Below are 20091 nucleotides of genomic sequence, written 5' to 3' on the forward strand. Positions count from 1 at the left end.
TTTGATGTTCCAGAAAGAATAAGAATCAAAAGAAGGCATATTTAAAGCCTAAATTGGCCACATGGCCTGCTTTGTTGTAAGTCCCATAACTACACTTATATTCCTAAAGTAAAAGAAGTTTGGTCTCTGTATATAAGCTAGACCATCCATCCAAAATTTGTCCCTAAATGTGAAACTCCTTCTCCACACACAACTGTATTATCTCTACTGAATCTGCTGCTGCCTCTGCTGACTCTTTGCAAGCACTATGGAATATTTTCCAATTTTCCTATTAAATGCACTTTGGTTCCTGCCTGTTGTCCTTCCTTCCCTGAAAAGATATGAATTGGATGAGTTCAGAACTGAAGGTTACATCTTAATAAAAGCTTACTCAATTGTATTCTAGTTTTTGCAGTGTCAAATTCCATTTGGCAGCTCTTAACTAGTTGGAGTTTCTAGGAGTACATTGCAGAGCTGAGACACAACCCTTAAAAAGCCATGGAGATCAGGTGACAACTTCCTGAGCTGAGAAGTCACATGCAGAACTTCAGAAAAAGTTTACTTTGGAGATAACTGTTGCTAGCGATAGAGAAGATGTTAAACTAATTACACAAATGGTCCAATTTTCATGTCCCCTGAAATCTGGAAATATAATTAAGAGGTTTTGGTAACTGAAACACACTGCAGTACTCTGTACAAACTTTCAAGATGACCTTTACTAATAACTCTTCCTTTAAGGACAGAATAATTAAACATTTATTATGTATAATGAAAGAATAGGAGAAAATCCTGTTAGGAAAATAATATTAATTCATTTCTAGCTTATAGAAACCCATCCACTGCTAACCAGCTTTGTTTCCTATCTGCTGGTGCTTTTGACGTGCAGCGCAGTTGTACAAGAAACAAAACAAATGCAACCAACAGAACAGGCCTGAACTTTCCAAACACGTTTTTCTTTTCATTTGGATACTTTAGTAACTGCTTGCATTGGCCGGGTATGGGCTGCAAGCAAGGTCCCAGGCACACACACGCACGTCTCACGCTTCCACCTCCTCCGTTATGATCCTGCTTATCTTCACTCCCACCCCCATCCAGAAACAGAACTCCAATAATGGAGCTCGCTCTCCACTTCCCTGCCCTCCCACGCGCACCTACTGGCGCTTCACCCGCTCCGCAGGTCCTCACCCAGCTCACCAGGGATGAGTGCCTGCACAGAAACACTCACCCTGCCGCTCGGGTCAGCAAGCAGCTACGGAAAGGTGATGACCTGAGCTGCAGGATAAAGTTCTGCGTGCCGGCCATTAGTGACAGCGAGAAGCCAGTTTTGCGAGAGCATTTGCCTTGCAGATCAGCTACAGGGCAGCACACGCGAACGCTCCTCTCCACTGCAGCCAAGAGACGAATCTCCGGCTATTTGAAGTTGTTGCGTGCCACAGCTGCACATCTGGCAGCTCGAGAACCTAGAAATGAGTCAGCCTCACCCCATACACCTTTATAGGTGCAGGCATTTTTAACTGGTTTTACTCCAGGAGGTCATAAACATCTGAATATTTGGTTTCAAGAGGAAAAGAGGAAAATCACATTTCCTTGCCACAGAACGGTGCTTTTGCCTTCACAAGAACAGCAAGCAAACGGGCTCAGGATTCTTAATCACTTTAGGTAGATGCCTAGTCAAAATCGCTCTCCGGGTTCCCAGTATGTCTTCTGTGCCATATTGTACTTCTTGCCCCACGGTGATCAACAGCGATAAATATCCGGGCAAGGCCTGGGCTTGGGACCTAACAAGAACACTGCTGCCGAGCGAAGAGCGGCGAAAGACGAAGACCCGCTCCCGGCAGCCGCGGTAGAAGCGCCCCGAGCTGAGCGCGGCCGGGGCGGCGGATGGGGCGGAGGGCGCGCACGGCGAGCCCCGGGCCGGGCGAGCGCGGCTCCCGGCGGGGCGGGGCCTGGGCCGCTCCGCCGCCGCGGGGGCGGGCGAGGGGCGGCCGCAGCGGGGCAGGGCCGGGCCGGGCGGCGGCGGCGCCGGGCGAGCGGGCGGGGGAAGGAAGGAAGGAAGAAGGGAAGGACGAGCCGAGCGACGCGGCGCCAGGTCGGAGGAGCTGCGGCCGCGCCCGTGCGTGTCGGCGGGCGGCCAGGATGGATCACCACCAGCCCGTCAGCCGCTACCAAGTGGTGAGTGCGGCGTCCCCGGCGAGGCCCCGCTCGCCTCCCCCCGCCCCTCGGGCCGGCGCGGCGGGGCAGGGTGCGACCGGAGCGCCCTTCCCCCGCCCCCGCTTCTCGGCTCCTACGTGCGGGGGTCTGGCCGGCACCAGGACCGGGACCGGGGCCAAGCGTGGCCCGTCCCACGAAGGGGCTCTGACAGCCGGGCCTTGCTCGGGCGGCGGGGGCTGCCTCCCCGACAGCCCCGGCCTCGGAGGGGGCGGCTGCCCGGCCTGCTCGGAAAGCTGCTTTTGGCCGCCTCCCTCTCCCCTCCCGCTGGCTCCCGCGGCGGCCGGTCCCGGCCCGGGCTCGGCGGGTTTTCCCGGGCGCCTCCCCCGGCCGGGAGCGAGTGGCGGCTCCCAGGAGAGCGCGGCCGAGGAGGAGAGCGGGGTGCGCCGCGCCGGTGCGGAGCAGCCGGGGGAGGAAGGGGCAGCGGTCCTTGTCTCTGCTGAGTACGCGCCGCGGAGCGAATCGCTGAAACCTTGTGATTTCTAAAAGCCCTTTGCTGTCTGGCACAGGAATAGAGTGCAAGGCCTGTGTGAAGACTAGAGGGAGGGAAGGAAGTGTGAAATGCAGGGAGGAGACTGACCTTCAGTGAGTGTGTGTGTGTGTATGCACATGCACGAACAGCCTCTTCTCAAGAACGGTCTGGAGCTTTGTGGGTCGCTGGGACCAGTTTTTCTTCTGTTCCTGAACTTTACCACGGAAGTAATCATTTAGAATACAAAGATTTTCATCCTGCCTGAATGGATTGTCCTGTTTGTTTCTCGCAGTCATTAGTTTAATGTCAGTTACATAAATCTTGCAGTCGTTAGCTTAAGGTCAATTATACTCAAAATATGTAAGCTTTCCTGATTATTGGGTGTAAAAATTACTTAGGTGTAGTCAGTCTCCTCAAAAGTTTTAATTTTATCCTTAAACTCCTTGTACTTTATAGTTTTGCTATGAATGTAAAGATAAGGAAGTCTGAAATCTTTGTTACTCTCTGTGATTCAAATTTCTACTGCAATCTTCTAGCTAAATCCTGAATTATGTATCTTACTATTTGTTTTACAGCTTGAGCAGTGAAAAGAATGTCCACAGAAGTAATCACACTTACATCTGTGCATATGTAAATAGTGGTATTCATATTCAGATTGTTCCTCGGTTATGATTTAAGAAAAAATAATAGGAAACACTTTTATTATATTTGGAATATTTATTTTTATAGTCTTACAGTACTGTGAATTTCTGTATGCTTTTGGGCAGTTAGATACAGGGATTGTCATAGAGGTGATGAAGGCACCACACACCCTGTGACATATTCCTTTAGAGTGGTAGTTGGTCACCAGCTGCTTTTTTTCTGCCACCATGCTTCCATAACTTAAAATCTTAGAAAAGTAGAAGTCCTAAAGTCATTCCTTCTTCTCTGCAACAGAGAAGAAAAATGCTGGCAGAGCATTTTCTTGAGAGCCTACAACCACTATCTTCCTCAAGGCCTGAGGTAACCTGGGCATGTTTTTAAAGGCCTTGAAAGAGCTTATGTTATTAGAGGTCAAACAGGTAGAAGGGAAACTTTAATTTAGTTAATCAAAGGAGTAAAAAAAAAAAAAATGGAAGAAATAATTTGTCTCTGTAATATTTTTATCTTACGCTTGTTAGGAATTTCTAGTGATGGTGCTGATGCCCAGCTTTGGGTAAACACTATATGGTGTGGCCTTCCAAAAGGGCTTAGCTTAATGTTTGTCCGTGTGAGTTGGCTTCCTCAGTTTGCTGTGTATATTAAATTGTGTAGTCATTTGTTATAAGTCAGTCTGATGTGCTCCAGAGTTTAAAATACAGCCTTACTGATTACTGCCCCATAGGAAGGAGCATATTGTTTTAGTTTCTTTGTTATATCTGACTGCTGAAGACTGAGATTTTTGTAATGTTGTTTACTTACTGTTTTGGGTCAGAGAAAGGAAGGAACAAGGCAATTGCAGATATACTTAATTAGCAGCTGATTATTCAAGCATGTGATCTTAAGTGTTGTGATGTATTTGCTTACATAATGGCTATGATAGGTACTGAGCAATAGATTATTGCAGATTTTATGGTTGTGTCCTAGTTTTTAAAGACAAAATGTAGGAACAAATGATGACTTAATATGGCTAATACCACATTTTATGAATGTTTTATGAATTTAGTTTTGTGAAATCTGGCCAGTTCTGCTGTGTTCACTATTTTCTTTCTCCCATGATTAATAATAAATACTTTTTGGCCCTGCTTGTACCTATTCTGCCTTCACTTCTAGCTAATCTGTTTGACTCTATTCAGGGCAAGCTCTTTTCTAAATAGAAAGATTTCTAGGTGTGTTTTATTATCAAAAGAATTACTGACTTGTGTTTCCTGGCAGTAGCACTTCAGTGAAGTTGAAGGAGCTATCTTTCTCTTTTTGTTTGTAATTTCTTCAAGTAAATTAAATTAAAAGACTTTAGATTGGCAGGCAATTTAGTTTTGAGTTTTAGCACAAAAAGCCAGTTCTATGACTTCTTATGAAGCAGAATATGTCTCATCATAAGGCTCTGCTTTTCTTATTTTTATCTCTGTTGGAAATAGCTCTAAAGCTGCATTCTGTATCTTGTTCTTCTTTTTGTGTCTGCATCTTATTTACAAAGCAGTTTAGAAGAGTTCAAACTGGGCAGCTGTTAAAAGCTGGTACTTGGAATTGCAGCAAAGTGAGTGTTGTGAGCAAAGAGCAGGCAGTACGTCAGCATTACGTAACTCTCTGCCGCGGGCATGTGTGATTCGTATTGCTTTCTGGCCCTACTGTTTTGTCTCTCTTCGTAGGGCAAAAAGACAAATAATTGATGGGTAAGAATTTGTCATGCTTCCCTGCAGGAGTATGACATTAGAAGTAAATTAGCCAACCTTTGTTGTCTTGCTTTACTTCCTTTTTTCTTTTCCTTAGTCACTTGAATGACTGCATTCCTGTTGGTCAATGTGTCTTAAATTTTACATTTGACATTCCTTGAAGGTAAAAGTCAGTTACAGCTGTATCATTTACTTTTTGTTGTATTTTTTTTCTATTTCTTCCCCTGTTCTGCTCTTTGTTGGATAAGGCATCAAGTTTAGGAAAAATATAATGAAAAAATTTCAGTAATCATTCTTATGATTGTTTTTACCTTCTAGTTCTTTGTCATCTGACCTTAATAGCATTACTGTCTTGTCAGAAATGTCTGCTTCTAGTCCAGCTTGTTTGCAGAAAAATTGATTGGAATGATGCTTTTTGAATCTGTATTGGAACAAAGAGGAGGAAATGCAGCTGTTTTCTGCAGCACATAAAACTGAAAGAGCAGCTAAGCATTAAAGCTCAAGGTTGTCTTTTTTACTTAGAAATGTGGCTTTCCAGATAACTGAGTCATCAGGGAAGACTTCACATGCATATGAGTGATTTAGGCACAGAAATTGTATTGAAGGCTGCAGGACTTAGAAGCTGTACTGCTCATGAATTATAATAACTAGTCTTTCTTGATTAAAGTTTGGGGTCAGGTAGTCTTGAGTCTTTGACTTAGGGTTTGGTCAGAGCTAAACAGGTAAATGCTAAAATGGGAAGGTAACAAACCGATTTGGGTGGGGCCAAAGGCAGCTCTCCAGAGGGATGTCAGTTCAGCTGTTACTGAACTTGCCATGCCACTGTAGCATTTGGTTTTGGTGGGGTTTGTAAGTGATGGTTGAGGCAAGACTCTGATGGCAGCCAGCTGTTGTATGACACTATACAGGGATAAAGAAATTGTGGCTTTTTAAAAGGGATCTTTGTCTTGTATAAGTTGTGTGTGCTTATAGAAATGGGGCTAAGAGTTGAAAATTTGTTCTGTAAACACTATAGCAAAAAACAAAGATAAGGCTTTATTTTCTGTATCTGTGACCTCCATTGTTGCTGACTCTTTACTCTCCCAATATTACTTAGTTAAAAACCTTGATCAAAGTCAGGTTGTCTTTGTAACTCTTGTGAAAGTCAACCTACACAGGAAATGTGAACAAAGAAAAATCTCTTCTTTCTTTTCCGGGGACTGAGCCTAATAGTGATTAACAAATAAACTCCCAAATTTAGGTAATTCTACGGCTTTGATGTAAGACTGCTACCTTATATCTATATATTTACTGTATTTTCTACAGTATTTATTGTCTTAGGAAAACTCTTATGTAATTGGTGTTACTGAACAGCTCAAGCTAGCTTAGGGAAATTCTGTTGCTTTCCACAAGCAACAGAATTGGGGTGAGATCATAACTGGAAGATAAAATTCTTCATCTGGAGCTCTAAGTTTACAATACTGAAAAATACTGAGAAAAGATGCATTAACTGATAAGTGTTACAGTTGTTTGCTTGTGATAGTTGCACAGATATTTTTAGTGATAGGAGCATCAATCATAAGAAGATACAATTTTTCATTGTACTGACTTTTTGCACATGAAACGCCTAGATTAGACTTTTAATGGCTTAGTAAAGCAAATGAGGCTCTCCTGAAATGAGGTAAATGATGCCTTCAGACAATCATCTGTCCTTGCATCTTAGTTGTTTCTTGGACTGTAATATTAGCCATTTAAAATTTTTAATTTCTTTGTAGAACTTACCTGTTACAACTTTGTCTATTAAACAGTAGTTTCTCTGTTGAAAGAATGGCTTTAATATTTTTGTAAATATTTTTTTGCTATTTTTTAATGAAGACTCCTGCTGCAAACAAGAAAGATAATAACTGTTGAAACATTTGCAGATACAGTAGGGATGCAGTTAATACTTAAAGGACTACATTTTACTTTTTTCCCCATTTTTTATTTAAATTTATAAATACTTTCTCATTTTATACAGACAAGAAAATGAGCTTCAAGTCCCTCTGTATGTTGCTTCTAAGTAAAGTGCTGAGGTACTGGACAGATACAATACTTTTTTGTATAAATTTAAAGCAGGGTCGTTTAACCATGTTTTGCTGTTACTATCTGATTTTTGAATCTCTTGGAGGGCCACAGACATAACATCCTGCCCTGCAGCTGATTCACAGGAGGAAACCCTGGCTCACTGGTACACCAGGAATATCAGTGGTTACAGTAACATTCTTGGTTTTTATGTGGGCAGTTGCCTTTCTTTTTGGTGTGGGCACAGAATGACCTAAGCAATTTTGCACACAAACTGGCTTAGTTTCTTAAGTTTTACCATGCTGAGAAAAAAAAAAAAAAAAAAAAAAAGAGTAAAACCAGCAAAATATACCTGGGTTGCTCCACTCAGGTTTTTCACCAAAGGTCTTGGTAGGCCAGAATCTAAGGTTGGATCTGTGCAAAGGTAGTGCAGGAGGAGAGGTTGGGAGAAGGAGTGGCCTTTCTAGTGGCAGCGAGATCTTGGTGTGGCTGAGCCTATCTTGTGAAACTGGGGGATTTTTAGGTTCCTGAAAGATGAAGCCTGAAAAAAGAGGTACCTGATCTGTGCAGTGACATGAGGTCACATAATGTAAAAAGGCAGCTTCAGGCTGTGGTGTGCATGTCACATCTAGTAAGTCTTCTAATCATATTAGAAAAGTTCAGTAACATGAATAAATAAGATTACTTCAAATAGCAGGGTTCTGAGCGGGAGTCAGCTCTGTTATGGCCAAACTAGGTGTTCTTTCTGTACTTTAGAAAGGAGAAGCTGAAAGGAGAAGCTTTTCTCAGCTCATTTGTATCTGAAAAATGTAGTAGGGACCACTTTAGGATAACCACAGAAATCAAGCACTGCATTAATACAAAATGTTAGTAGTAGTCTTCTAGATGGGGAAAATGAGTTACTTTTGACAAATGTCTAATTACAGGCATATTTTGAAACTTTCTTCCCTGTGACAGTGTTGACAAAACAAGGAAGATGTGGCAACTGGTAATGTCATCGCACCTAACTTTGTGAGACCTCAGTGTTCAACTTAGTCATAGATTTCAATATTTTCTGAAGTTTCATAGCCTCAAATTTCCCTCTAGATATCTAGCTGTTTTGAAAAGGGGAATGAACATATACCACTACACTCAAATCAGAGAAGCCATTTTCAAATGAAGAAGAAAAGCAATCCTAAGAGATTGAGTAAAAAAAGAATGAAAAAAAATTGGCAACTTATAAAGTTGGACAGGCACTGCCAACTTTTCCTACTGAAACTGAACTACTGCTGAGCCAAGACTGTGGGTTTGAGCTGCCTCAGGCTTAGGTCTCCCACTTCCTGGGCAAGTACTGTCACAAGTAGCTGATTTTAGTAAATTGGGCATCCCCTTCACCAGCTGTGTTTTTAAATGAGAATGACTAACTTTTTCTGGTTTGTGCTTAAGTCTTGTCAGGCACAGCCCGCACTCAGAGCATGTCTGATTTACAGTGAAAGTGAAAAATAAGTTTCCATTTTAACATTTAACTCTTCCACTTGAGTATTGTTTCCATTATCATAAGCTAAGATTAGCCAAAAACTGAGATAGTCTAACTTACTCCTCAACCAGTCCGTAGCCAAAACATTAGATATTGAGTCATGCCCCCCAGCCTCATCCATGGTTGTGCCTCCAGCTGTGTTTGGAATGCACAGAACAATTAAAAAATAGTCCTCCGATCTTTGAGTGGTGTAGACAAAATAATATCTGCAATAAGCTTTATATTGATTTATTTTTCTTTGTAAACCCATATTTCTTTTTCTTTAGTTACTAGGTGCTTGGCAGCACCTTCTTACTTACAAAATGTGCATTCCCTGTTAAAAAAATGAAGAAAAAGTTGGTCTTCCCACTATTGCAGGGGAACTTAACATATTCACAAACATGGTTTATCCATTTTAGCTTTGAGCAATATTTACCTGTTGAAAGTAATCCTATAAATGTTCACTGATTGTTCTTGTTGGGGAGGTCAGAGTCATGTCCTTGGTAAAGATGTATATGTAGCTTCCGCTATTGAACGTGCTTTTGCTTTTCCCTGATTAATCTGAAAAGATTATGTAGGAAAGGGCCTTGAGGAGAGGTTATTGAAAAGAGCGTACTTATAGTAGCAGTTCTTTCCTTCCTTCAGGAAAGAAGTTTAGGGTTCTTTTAAAGTGGTGCAAGCTGGTAGATAAACATTGCTTTGGCAATGTGTAATTAACACTGGTCATCTTTGAGGAATAAGTGTTGCCTTTGGTAAAACATGGAACAATTGGGATCAGGGTCTTGACTGATACTGAGGCCAGTTGTCCATTTTGATCATGGTACTTATGAATCAATTGTCGTATCTTGAAATTTAACAGAAACAGTCCTTAAGGTATTTTTCAGGGAATGTAGTGAAGCATTAAGGCTCTTAATTGAATCTCCAGAGTTGTGGTCATCAAATACATGGAATAAATGGTTAGGAAAAAAGACTTGCACAAGCTGTTTGCTCCTTAAAATCTGTTCCAAATTCTAGAATAAGTGCATCATTCAAATAAAAGAACTAGCCACTAAATCCCTGCAGTGTTGGGCCACAGGTGATGTTGAACAATTGGCTTATGTTCCTTTCTTGTGTGCTTTATTTTGTTTAGCTGCCTTATAATCAACCAACCTACTGGAAAGTGCCTGCTTTCAGGTGTGTGCATTATCTCGCTGGTAATTGAGAGTTCCAGAAAATTGTCCTTTGTGCCATGTATTTTGTTGGACTGCTTTGACATGCTCAGTCAGCATTCTTTAACAGTAGTGTTGAAAAAATTCCCAACTACCTGTTGAGACCTAAACATACTTTTTTTTTTTTTAAGGCAGGACCCTGAATGTTTATAACTGTTGTGTGAGTTGCAAATCAAAATGAAAATCTTTTCAGGAGAGCCTGTTCTTGCTATTCACAGTAAGTGTGTTCAGCTGGTGTTGTGTATGTGTGTTTTATTAAGCTGTTGAAATTTGTCTGTAGTATCTCTGTAAGTTGAAGAGCTCAACTATTCCATTTCTGTTACTAAGAAAATGGGTTATACTGAAAGTCAAGCATGACTGACCTGCTAATAAGAATAGAGTTTGCTCTTATTGATTAATAGTATCCTCTGATTTATATTTTATTTAATTAATTAATTTAATTATGGCTACTGAGCCATATTGTTGAGTAGGAAACTATTTTTCTAGGCTGGCTTTATTTAAGTACACATGCAATTATATTCCTGGTTTGTCGATAATCTTGAGACTTTCTAAGTTGTTCATATTTTTTCTGAGAAATTTTCAATTACACTTATGCATGGTACAGGAGACACACACTTGAGTCCTTTTTTTCCTCCCTCTTTCAAATCAGGGGCTTGAGGTGAAACTGTATGCTGCTTCTGCAGTTCAGTTTCCATAATACATTTCCAGGAAGAAAGTCTTCTTCATCTTTGTTATTCCCTCTTAAAATAAATTTATCATGTTATCCTCCTGCATTGTCTTTAAGAAGATTTGGTTCTTGAGCTCTCTCATTGTACTTTAACTGAAATATGTATAGAGTAATATTCAGCATTTTCAATCAATGTTGAATTTTGCAGCCCAAATGAATGTAAGCTGAAATGGAAATTGAACTAATTGTTGAATATTGAGTCTGCTCTTGGTGACGTTTCCTGATTTTACAGGCTTTCCTGTTCTCTCTATTTTTACAGTTTACATGTTGTGTATGTTCTATGTGACTTAAGAGTGACCAGGATCTACTTTCTATACTGATTCTATAAAGCTGCTGCTGAGTAAAGATGTGACCTGTGACTGGTGATTTGCTGAAGCTGTTGGTTAGTGGCAGCTGCCAACAAATCCTGATGCCACACTGCCCATCATTAGGGAGTACAGGGAGAATGAGCAGGAAGTATTGTATGAGACACAAGACCTGCCCATGTGTTGGGTACTGTCCACAGTTTTGGTTGCTCACAAGGGGAGCTACAGAAAGGAAGGGGAAATGGACTTGTTAAAAGTGCTCTGAAATAGGTGGTGGGAATTGGAAGTGACCAACACCTGCAGAGTGGGTAAAAGCAGGTGTGGAGCTGTTATTCACCAAATTGTGCAATATTAAAATTGTAGAGTGTTCACTGAGGTATGATTTAGAAAAGAATGCTTCTCCTGTGTACTAACATATGCGGTTTTTTGATACACAGGATTATACAGGCAGATTGTACCAGCAGTTTCAAGAAAACAAACTCACATGCATCAAATCTGTAACAGATGTAAGTGGGATAGGCAGAGATGTACACTGCACCAGCTGTAATGGAACTGCTGTGCATATTGGGGAATCTGAGGAAAATGGATGTCAAAGAAGTGATTAAGGCTCCTGTGCTGATGATTGTGTTGGAGACAGAACACGCCCTTAGACTGACCTCTGGTCTCCGTAGCATGCTTCTGTTTTGTTACTGAGTTTCTTCTATCTAGAAAGCGTTCAAGGAGGAAAACCTCATTTTATACTTTGTTTATAGTGTTAAACCAATTCCTCAAGCTATTCTCAAGTTACTATTTGATAAACAAAAGACTCCATGATAGGTGGTAATGTTTTTAGTAGCTTCTACATTCTGGAGTAGGTCAGAGTTGCAATACCTTATTGTGTACAAGATTTAGAGTAAGCTTTTAACAACTTATTTTTCCTAGGATTTTTTTCATATCTTGTGTGAAGATTTGAAAATGTTGGTCCCAACCATTGTTGTTATTAGTAATTAGGCATAACACTTTTTGTTGGCAAATTTCTCTGTTAATTCCTATAACTGTAATAGGAAGAACTCTAGGAAACAATGCCCTGTTTATAATTTTACAATGAATATGAAGTGTGTATCCGTTTGGATACCAAAATTCCAGTATTCAAAATTATTGTGACATTATTTTTTAGTAGACAAGAAGCCTTCAGGAAAAGGTGAGAGAAATGAATATACTTTGAAGAATAAGACCATACTTCTAGCATCATTAGTCTTAGAACATTTACTTTTCCAGAAGAGTTCATGCATTCACACCAGATATGTTCTCATATCTGCTAATACCTCTACTTTTACTGTTAATGGGAGGAATTAGAAGGAATACATCTCAATGGAAGCCGTAGGGAATGAATGCAGCTGTCTATGTTGTGCTACTAAATGTGTAATTAGTTGGTTAAATCTGAATTATAATACATGTAAAATGTTATATGTGAGGTAGTTGTTGGGATGGACAGAGACACACATCTATGTAGATCTATCTACACACATTATAATGTTTTTATTTTCTTTTCCTCCACAAAGTCCTGATCACCATTGTTTTATTTTGTTTGTGTTTTTAAATCAGATTTGTAAAAATCTTTTAAAAAACCCTGAAAAATTCATTAGCCTAAAGATCCCTAGTTAAAAGAGTACTAAAATAATTTAAGCCTTGCTTAAATACATGTGAAGCACTTTCACTTGCTACAGATTAGTTAATTTTTGCACAAGAAAATTCACTTTGGTAGAAATGCCATTCTTTTGGCAACTTATTTTTCAACAACGTGTCGCTATAGGACACGAAACAACACGACATGTATACACTGCTGTTCTCAAGGTGAGAAAAGGCAAGTTTAATTTCTGACTCCAACATTTATAGATTTCCAAAGGTGACAGTGGATTGGAGGGTGAACGTGCCACCTTTCTAATGACACTGGACAAACTAACAATTCATCAAATGTCTCTTCTTCCATAAAAGAATGCAAAACAATAAATAGTTTACAGAAAATATGTGAAAAAATTTGTTACAAGAATGTAAACATCAGAAAGCTTAAAAAATCTTGAAAATCAAGGCGACAACAACATTCAGTATAAATCTCTGGATTCTTTTCCATGGAAGTTTGCCTCCAGAGGTTCTGGGTTTCCATGGTATCTAATCCCTGTTTAACAGACACACTTGGTATTTCTGCACAGCTGTGGAATGGCAGCAGTGGACTTCTGTCAGCTTTCCTGCTTCTAGTGCAGATTTTACACCTTTGACCTTTTGACATATTAACTACTGTTGAAAACTTCCTGCAGAGATGCCTGATAAAAAAACAAAACAAAAACAAACAACGCACCAACCCACTTGGTTATCATGAAGAGGTACTGCTAGATCTGGATGTTGGATAGCTGATGCTTGCCAAGTGATGGGATGGTGAGGAAAAGAAAATTATGTGCATCTGTTCTGTGCAGTCAAGAATTCAAATCAGATTTGATCACTTAGTTTTGAATACATAAAAGCAAAAAGTAGCTGAAAATTTCTATACTTCTGCATTTTACTGAAATGCCTTATAAGCTTAATTGCTTAGTAGCTCAGTGTTTATTAATCTGAAGGTTGACCAGTGTTTACAGGATGGTATTTCTCTGGGGTGCTTGTGGCTGTGGCCAGGACTATATCACAGCAGAGCATGCATTTGGTAGAGAACTGGAAATAGTTGCCTTCCTGCTAGCTGGTCTGCATGTGTTCATGGGAGATGGGTGTTAAAACACACATTTGAAGAAAAAAGCATGTTGTAAACTACCGTATTTGTGGAGGAAAAAAGCCTGATACTGTGGAGAAAGCTAGTGAATTAAAGTATTTTGTGGTTTATTTGGCCTATTTTCTCAATAATCCTTGTATTCTAGAAAACTGTGAAATATTTCTTTCAGAAAGCTGTTGTGATATGTTTTCTTTCCAAATAAACAAGAAAATGAAAACATTTATCTTGCAGAAAGATTAATTTAGCTCTTCTGCTCTTAAAATTATTCTCTAAGTGTAATTACAGATTATTGATTTTAATTTTGATTTTTCAGTGGCTACTAGTGACCTAAATCAAAGCTGATTGATCTTAGCACTTGCCTTCAGCAAGTTTGCTGATGACACCAAGCTGTGTGGTGTGGTTGAATGCTGGAGGGAAGGGATGCCACCCAGAAGGACCTTGAGAGGTGGGTGGGTTTCAACAAGGCCCAGTGTATAACGTCCTGTTGCCTGGGTTTGGGCAATCCCAAGCACAAACACAGGCTGAGGGATGGACAGATGGAGAGCAGCCCTGCTGAGAAGGGCTCAGGGGTGCTGGTGGGTGAGAGGCTGGACATGACCCAGCAATGTGCACTTCTAGAAAGCCAAATGTGTCCTGGGCTGCATCCAAAGCAGTGTGGGCAGCAGGGAAGGGAGGGGATTCTGCCCCTCTGCTCTGCTCTGACCCCACCTGCAGTGCTGCATCTGCTCTGGGGTTCCAGCCCAGGGAGGACATGGACCAGTGGGAGCAGGTCCAGAAGAGAGACCCCAAAATGATGAGAGGGATGGAGCTGCTCTTGTATGCGGAAAAGCTATGAGAGTTTGGGTTATTCAGCCTGGAGAAGAGAAGGCTCCAGGGAGCCCTTATGGCAGCCTTACAGTGCCCGAAGAGGCTGTGTGTGAAAGCCAGAGGGGGTCTTCTTACAAGGAGATGCAGTGATAGGACAAGGGAGAATGGAGGAGGGTAGGTTTGTGTTAGATATAGGAAGAAATTGTTTCCTGTGAAGGGTGTGAGGCACTGGAACGTGTTGTGTGGAGAAGCTTCGAGCGCCCCATCTGAAGAAGTGTTTAAGGCCAGGCTGGAGGGGGCTCTGAGCAACCTGGATTAGTGGAAGGTGTCCTTGTCCCTGCTGGGGGGGGTTTGGAACTATGTTATCTTTAAGCTCCCTTCCAACACGGACCATTCTGTGATTCTATTCTTGATGATTATGGTTTAATGATATCGGTTTTATGTGTTTTTCTAAAAATAAAAAAATAATAGCTGGTAGTATGAGCTGTTGATACAATTAGGTGGCATTCAGAAAACAGACACACCATGAAGTGTTTTTCTAATAGGTTCAGAATCAAATTTTATTTCAATTTTTTTTTTTGCCTGGAAAATCCCAAGATTAAGATTTTGCTATTTACAGATAAATAAATCTTATTTTTAGACTAGTAAAGCTGAAAGATGCAGTATATGGTTACAAAACAAGCATTAAATTTGCTGCCTGTATTTGTTGAAGTTATTTTTATGTGGCAAGACATCTCTGCTTTCATGCCTCATTTGTAGAGAGCAGTTTATTGCAGATTTAGAAATCACTACCAGTAGGCAAGTGTAAAAGGAGTTTAATTTTTCGGCAAATGAAAGCATCAGGTGAAACACAGATGTGAAAAGCTCCCTGATAGCTTTTTGAAGAGGATAGTGCAACAAACAGTGGGTTAAAATAAAAGCTTTCATATTTACAATGTTACGGTTTCTGTGGAATAAATATGTGTGTACCAGTATGGAAGATGTCATGAAGCTTATGCAGAAATATCGGAGTTCTTTTTGTGCATCACACTGGCAGTCTTGAGTCTGTCATGCCTTTCCCCTCAATGCTAGAAGCTGTGATAAATGGATATTTTTGGTTGGTATGTTGTCATAATCTGAATAATTGATAATAGAAGACCAAAGTAACTTCTACCAAGTGAAGAAGATAAATCTTAGTTGCTAAGAGTGTTTCTTTTTGTGAGGAAAGTGCATCAATGGACTGTTTTGCATACAAAGCTTGAACTTGCATGATCTACTTGGCTGTCTCCACAGTTTTACTTGAAGTAAAATTTTGAGGTCCAACGTGATGGAATTTCTGTGTATTGTATTAGTTTTAATACAGTTTGGAAGAACCCATGAACTCGTCAGTGTGAGGTCAGAACTGAATGAGTCAAAGCTTCTTGGAAAATGTAATTTCATTTGAAAGGTAGAAAGAAGACTATATTAAAAGTGCTTTGTAATTTATGATTGCTAGTGAGAATTTTGTGTAGCTCTGTGGTGCCCCAGACAGAACCATTGATGTGAATATTTACCTAAAAGTCATATTTTGACAAGATGAGATGGTAATAAAGGTATTAAAAGAAACAGGACAAGAAAGCTGGCTAGTTGTTTGAGATTTTGTTTTGTTTTTGAATTGTGTGGCAGTATCCCCTGCAGAATTTTTTGCTACCCTAAAGAAATATTGTAAGCAGAGTGAAAAAAAAAGTTTATAAAAAAAGGATTTTAAAAATATGTGCAATATGCTGTTGAAATTAAGTGTTTTGCAATAATTTTATACTATACAGATTTCCATAATCATGTTTTATGAAAGGAGTCAAGAGCAGCTTTTGAAATGTAAAATCAGGTAACAAATTGAGTGGTGTTTGTACACTATGACTAGCATTAGCATGTGCTGCTTCAATGCACTTTATCAGAGACCATCATTCTAATCTTGTGTGTTTTTGGTACAGGTGATAACAGACATCTTACTACATCCTTTTCCTCTGATTTTTTTTATTTTAATGGCATAATTGAATAACTTGCTTATACTGCCACTCTAGTACAATCAGTTGGTTCATCAGAAATGAAGCAAACTCTGTTTAACCAGGAAAGCAAACATCTGTAGGTCATATAAAGTTGCTATCTGTAGATAGATAAAAAGTGTTAAGGAGATAATGAGATCTTCCAGTTGTAATTTTTATTTTGAGAAGCCTAAACATTTAAAGTGTTTGAATCCATCCCCTCAGTAAAAGCTTCTGTTCTAAGCACTTTCTCTTGGGTCATGTTTCTTTGTAAGCTGTCAGCTGACTTCAGATATTGCATCTGATTACTTTGGAAATAATATACAAAATAACAGACTGAAGGAAATCAATTGTAGAAGGAATAATTGTGTACACTGTATAAGAATAATTTATTTTTAAAATAAATTATTAATGTAAAAGTAGAAAACAAATATAACTATTTTATACAGTATTTTGGTGCTGAAGGGTCTGGCATTGATTTTAACTTCTTCTGAAATGAAATAGTGAATCTCTGTTTTGTTGATCTTTTCTGGGAGGGAAACTGAAGATAATGTAGGGTAAAAACCATATGAAGGAAACTATTATGTTTTCCTGTGTTGTTCACCCTTTTGTAGCTATCATGAGACTGAGTCATTATTGGCAGAACAGTTGTTGCTCCTCAGTTGATCTTTGAATTTTAGGTATCCTATCATAGATACTTTTTGAGAATATGAGCCTGTGATGTACTGTAGTTTGAGGGCTGCAAAAGCAGGGATTGAAATACTGGCATTAACAGTTTAAGAGTAATGTGTCTAATAGCAAAGTTCTCACTTTTTCTTTTTATAGCGAAGCTTCATGTAGTCAGTCAGATACCCCTTGTACAGACTAAGCCATGAAGGAAAAAAAAATCAGTGTCACCCACTTTTAAAATGTGAGGGAGGGAATAGGGGAAGGTACTAATTTACAGTTCTCTGTGGTTTAATAGGTCTTGGTAATTGCTTTGATCATAATGTTCACAAAAGCAGCTATATTGCCTACTACCAAATTACAGTTCATTGGAGGCTTGGGAGGGGCTGAGATAATGAACTGTGAGTTCTCCTCAGTCCTCTAATTAAATGTTTAGTGAAACATTCTTACTATTGGAGAAAGAAAATCTTGGATACTATTTATGCTTTCAATGTTAAATGCTGCTTCAGGTGACATTTAAGTACATAGCATAAGTAATGCCTTGAAACAGACATTTTCTGTTCCTTTCTGGGTGTTTTTTAGCTCGGTTTCTATGGCAATGAAGCCTAGAGTGTCAGGCCTCTTCTTCCCCTGTCTCCAAAAATAACTTCTGAATTTACCGCCAGTAGAAGCCAAAATTATATGTGAAGGGGGAGGCTCAAAGGTAGTCAGATTCATACTGGTTTCCAGCAAGCTGGTGACTCCAGAGGGGAAAGTCAGTGCTCTGTGAAGATAAGGCAGAATTGCTACAGGACAAAATGATATTATCACTGCTGTCTACCCTGCTGGTGTGGGCAAAATTTCCAGTTTCCTGGGGCAAGTTCTGCTGCAGCTGGGGGGTTTGGTTTTGGTGAAGTAGTCCTCTGAAAGAAACTGAAGTTATTGCCCTAAGGAGAGAGTAGGGTACAGGGCACTTGAACAAGAGCTAACAAAAGCAAGTTTGTGTTCATGGAACAACTTGTGTTTATTATTCTAGCTGTAAACACTCAAGCTGCTTAATCCAGTCATTATGGATTGTTGTTGTTTTTGATGCTGCTTTTTTTTTAATAAAAGGGGTGAAGATTTTTTTTTTAAGTTGCTGCATAAGGATAACCTTGGTGCTTTTCAGAATTTCTGAGAGGCCTCTCTCATAGAAGAGAGGATAAATAGAAATATGGTTCCTAAATAGAAGTCTTACAAAATAAAGGCACTTTGAGCGACACTAAAGGATATATAACATGTCTCTATTATTGGAACCCTTAGGATGAAATTTTTCCATTTCTTAATTGCAGTTCCTATAACCATTGAATGACTCGTTAACTTTGTCTTTGAAGGCAAGAAGTCTGATGTACATTTTTCTTGTCTGATCTTCGTATTCATTCCATCATCTACAAAATTACTCCACTTAGTATATTATGTTATGTTAGTATATTACAGATAATTTGGAGTAAAACACCTTTCAAGAAAGCTTGTAGAAGTTGTAAAATTAAATTTCTGGGCAATGGCAAAGATTTTTGGTTTTGTTTGTTTATTTTTTAGGAGTAATATGCTCTTTGACAAATGATATGCTTGTGGATCTCTGTATCTTCAGAATAGCAATAGCATTTACTGTGGTGTGATAGGGAAAAAAGTTGCAGTGATTGAAGAGGAAGAGGGCAGGAGAGAAGGAATGCAAGTAACAGAGATCCATTTAAGTTTACTTTTTCCCCTGCCCAAAGACCAGGTTGTTTTGGTAGGGTAGTCAGAACTACACTCACATCCCAAATGAGGGTGAATGTACCAGACATTAGTGTGAGAACTATACCAGTAGTGCTTTGTTCTTCCTACCTTAGTCATTCAAATTAGTTTTATTTAAGAATGGGCTTATTTTGGCTATATCCATTGCAACACTAGATTTTTCTTGTGAATTATTGTACTTAATTTAGAACCATAACATTTATAGCTCTCAGCTTGCTTTTCTGATCTGATCAACCTTTTTAGAGTTGACTAGTTTGTGTTCTCACTTGCTTTCTGTGTCCTGGAATATATTAGGTTATTTTGAAGTGCTTTTGTTTTCTTTGGCTTTAACTACTCGAAATGGCTAAAAATATTTCTCATATTGCTGCTACTTCTGGATCACTGATTAGACATTAAATGACCTGATTGCTCAGGACTCAGAAACCCTCACAAACACCTATCATTTCTATTGAAGGTGACCTTGAGCATCAGGAATTTTTTTTCCCTTATTATTAGTACTGTGAAGGTGACTAAGCCTGGAAACATGTTTTCTGTATAGCCTGTGGAGTCTCTATCCTTGAAGGTATTCAAAAGATATTTGGATGTGGTCTCATACATCCAGCTGTAGATGCTTCTCTTGAGCAGAGGGGTTGAACTAGATGGGCTCAGAGGTCCCTTTTAACATCAACCATTCTGTGAACTTTGATATAATCTGCATATTAAAACAATTTTGGTGTCAGTGTTACACTGCTTAATAAGAAATTTAGCGTTCTTCTTAGAAGGCACTTTTTCCAGTAACCTGATTGTACTTTGCCTAATAGAAAATAATTGTAGTTATATTCTTAATATTTGTTACTGAAATAGTATTTTGCTGTAGGGTGTAAAAAGTACCAACTTGAGGTTATAGAATTCTTCTTTTAGATATGTTTAACAGTCTTATTTTTTGGTCTGGATTTTACATGTGGTGTTTCAGCTGTTGCCTTCTAGGAATCTTATCTTGTAGTTCACACTACTGGGACTTCTCGCACTAGCACTTCTCTAATTCTAGTATTCTTCCTTTTTAAAAGCTTGATGCATTCTAAGAGCTATCAACTTAGCTAAAAAAATAAAAAAAATCTTCTCTAAGAAAAGATAGTATCAGCTGGATCTAAATTCCACAGTTTTAATCAGCATTCTTCCTTATCCAAATTCTTATTCCTGTATATACTTTACTGGACATGTCTTTTTAAAACTGCGTCTTAATCAAGGAAAAAAAAAACCAAAAACAACCCAGCAACTTGGAGTTTTGTGGGGAAAGGATTGTTTCCAGAGTGTAAAGAAAAGCAGAATATTTTGAACTCTTCGAATGTGCATGCAGAAGCT

General features: G+C 39.3%; 1 protein-coding gene across 2 annotated transcripts in view; it reads left to right on the forward strand.

Annotated features, from left to right (window-relative positions):
* Positions 1-1959: 1959 nt before the first annotated feature.
* The window catches only part of NDFIP2 (Nedd4 family interacting protein 2), a 45650-nt gene continuing 27518 nt past the window's right edge, over positions 1960-20091 (forward strand). For both annotated transcript variants that reach the window (XM_038126790.1, XM_038126797.1), the window contains exon 1: positions 1960-2151. In XM_038126790.1, coding sequence (XP_037982718.1) covers positions 2116-2151 — 36 coding nt within the window. In that variant the 5' untranslated portion in view covers positions 1960-2115. The remainder of the gene's footprint in view (positions 2152-20091) is intronic.

The sequence above is a fragment of the Motacilla alba genome, chromosome 1 (assembly GCF_015832195.1).
Source record: "Motacilla alba alba isolate MOTALB_02 chromosome 1, Motacilla_alba_V1.0_pri, whole genome shotgun sequence".
Classification (NCBI taxonomy): Eukaryota; Metazoa; Chordata; class Aves; order Passeriformes; family Motacillidae; genus Motacilla; species Motacilla alba.